We start from the raw sequence: 1,707 nt of genomic DNA on the forward strand, positions 1-1,707 counted from the left end.
CTGCCTTCCTGACCAGGACCTGGGTCCTAGCGCCGCCGCCTCCCCAGCCTACCCGGCAGCTCCCCAGTCTACACCGCGTCTCGTGGTGGCCGGCAGGCCCGCTTCACACTGAACAGACGGAAAGGCGTGCCATGGTCCCAAGGTTAACCTAAAAGACCGAGTTTCTAGGACCGAGGCAGGCGCCACTTCCCTAGCGGGGTGGGGTTGAGATCATGTCGAAGGCAGTCATTTCCCAGGCTGGGGAGTGGAGAAGTGGAAGTGGAGAAGCGGAAAGGTTAGTCAGCAAAGTCCAGTCCTGGCAAAGGGGTGGAGAAAGGCGAGAGCCTGCTGCGCCTGCTGCCCACTCACCTCTGTCCTGTGGGGGCAGCCGGGTCCTGCCTGGATCATCACTTTCCCAGCGACATCTGCAGGGCCCTGCGGGTCGGGAAGAGTCCTGTGCGTAGGAAAAGGAAGGTCGGCTCTGGAGCCAGACAGGGAAGACCTGCCCACGTTTAGCCAACACCTGGTCAGAGGAGCCGGGGATGACCAGGAAAACCGACCAGCCATTAAGGTGTCCCAAATGTCCACCTATTCTTTAACTCCAGTGCTTTCTTTTGATAGGGCTATATAACTGTGGGAGACCGAATGAGGACAGAAAAGTCTAGAAGAGGACGACAGTGTGGCTATCGTCTAAAATGTCTACTGTAGGGCCCCAGGGTGGGGAATAGTGCCCTATAGGATGTTGGAGTTTAGAGAATTTCTAGTCCAGCCTTCTCTTGTTTGGCAGATAAACAAATTAAGGCCAGAGAGGATAATCAACTTGTTCAAGGTCAAACAGATAAAATGTGACTAGAAACCAGCTTTCCTTTTCTAGCAACTCAACAGGCTTTGCAGGCTTCAATTCAATGCAATTCAGTTCTACAAGCAATTGCCTAAATTGTGCAAAAGTGAGGCTGAATATTCTGGAAGAGGAACAGATATTGCGATGATGATGATGAAACACACTGGCAGGTTGGGGGGTGGGGGTCGACAAATACCTCTTCCTCTGGGGTCTAAGGAGGCGCTCTGAACACTGGGTGGACAGGGCGTGGCCACACACATCAGTAGAATCTAGATTGGCCTGGATGTCCGTACTCCACAGAGGAGTGGGCTCTCCAGGCTCCACTGCCCACTGCCAATGGCTCAGAGCGTGAGGAGGAAGGAGCTTCAGCAAAGCCTAGAGCGTGTGGGACAGAAAGAGGGGGCCAAGAGCACTAGGAGCGTTTCTCTCCCCCGGAGACAGCAGATTGCCAGGCGGGAGCGGTAGACGGGTAGACACAGAAAGCCTTCTCTCTCTCTAAGTGACAGATGTACAGGTCACCTTGGAGAAAAAATAAAGACCTCCAACAGCCTGCTGACCTCAAGTCCCTGAGTGCACAGGGGCCACACGCAGGGGAGAGAGGTCCTTCCTTCTGAAGAAGGCAAGGATCCAGCAAACTTCTAAGGAATGCTCCCCCGCCCCCCAACCCCCAAAATAAAAATAAGTAAAGGCAGGTGAAGAAGAGAGCTCAGGACATGGAACTGGCTTCTTAAAGGGCCAGGGGAGAGGCCTGTACCCTCTTTTTCCCTCTTCCCTTACCCAGGGTGGATGAGGAGCATCTGCCTACCTCCCGCCCCAATCGCAGGGCAGGCGGGTCGGAGACAGGAGGCAGGGGAGGAGCCTGTGCCCGTCAGACGGGCGTGGCCACG

General features: G+C 55.1%; 1 protein-coding gene and 1 long non-coding RNA gene across 6 annotated transcripts in view; one reads left to right on the forward strand and one right to left on the reverse strand.

The window, feature by feature from the left end:
- The window catches only part of BAZ2A (bromodomain adjacent to zinc finger domain, 2A), a 39,911-nt gene that overhangs the window by 34,621 nt on the left and 3,583 nt on the right, over positions 1–1,707 (reverse strand). For 2 of the 5 annotated variants that reach the window (XM_014544455.1, XM_014544454.1), the window contains exon 2: positions 349–414. The exons of 1 other annotated variant lie outside the window; for it this stretch is intronic. In XM_014544455.1, the coding sequence (XP_014399941.1) occupies positions 349–414 (66 nt within the window). Of the gene's footprint in view, positions 1–348; positions 434–1,597; positions 1,614–1,707 lie in introns of those variants that run through there. 2 more of the 5 variants (XM_014544457.1, XM_014544456.1) reach the window with 2 other exon arrangements.
- Positions 1,308–1,707, forward strand: part of LOC106727104 — an 8,528-nt gene continuing 8,128 nt past the window's right edge. Inside the window, exon 1 of the long non-coding RNA XR_001363264.1 lies at positions 1,308–1,319. This is a non-coding gene — a long non-coding RNA (uncharacterized LOC106727104). The remainder of the gene's footprint in view (positions 1,320–1,707) is intronic.

Source organism: Myotis brandtii, unplaced genomic scaffold (assembly GCF_000412655.1).
Source record: "Myotis brandtii unplaced genomic scaffold, ASM41265v1 scaffold364, whole genome shotgun sequence".
Classification (NCBI taxonomy): domain Eukaryota; kingdom Metazoa; phylum Chordata; class Mammalia; order Chiroptera; family Vespertilionidae; genus Myotis; species Myotis brandtii.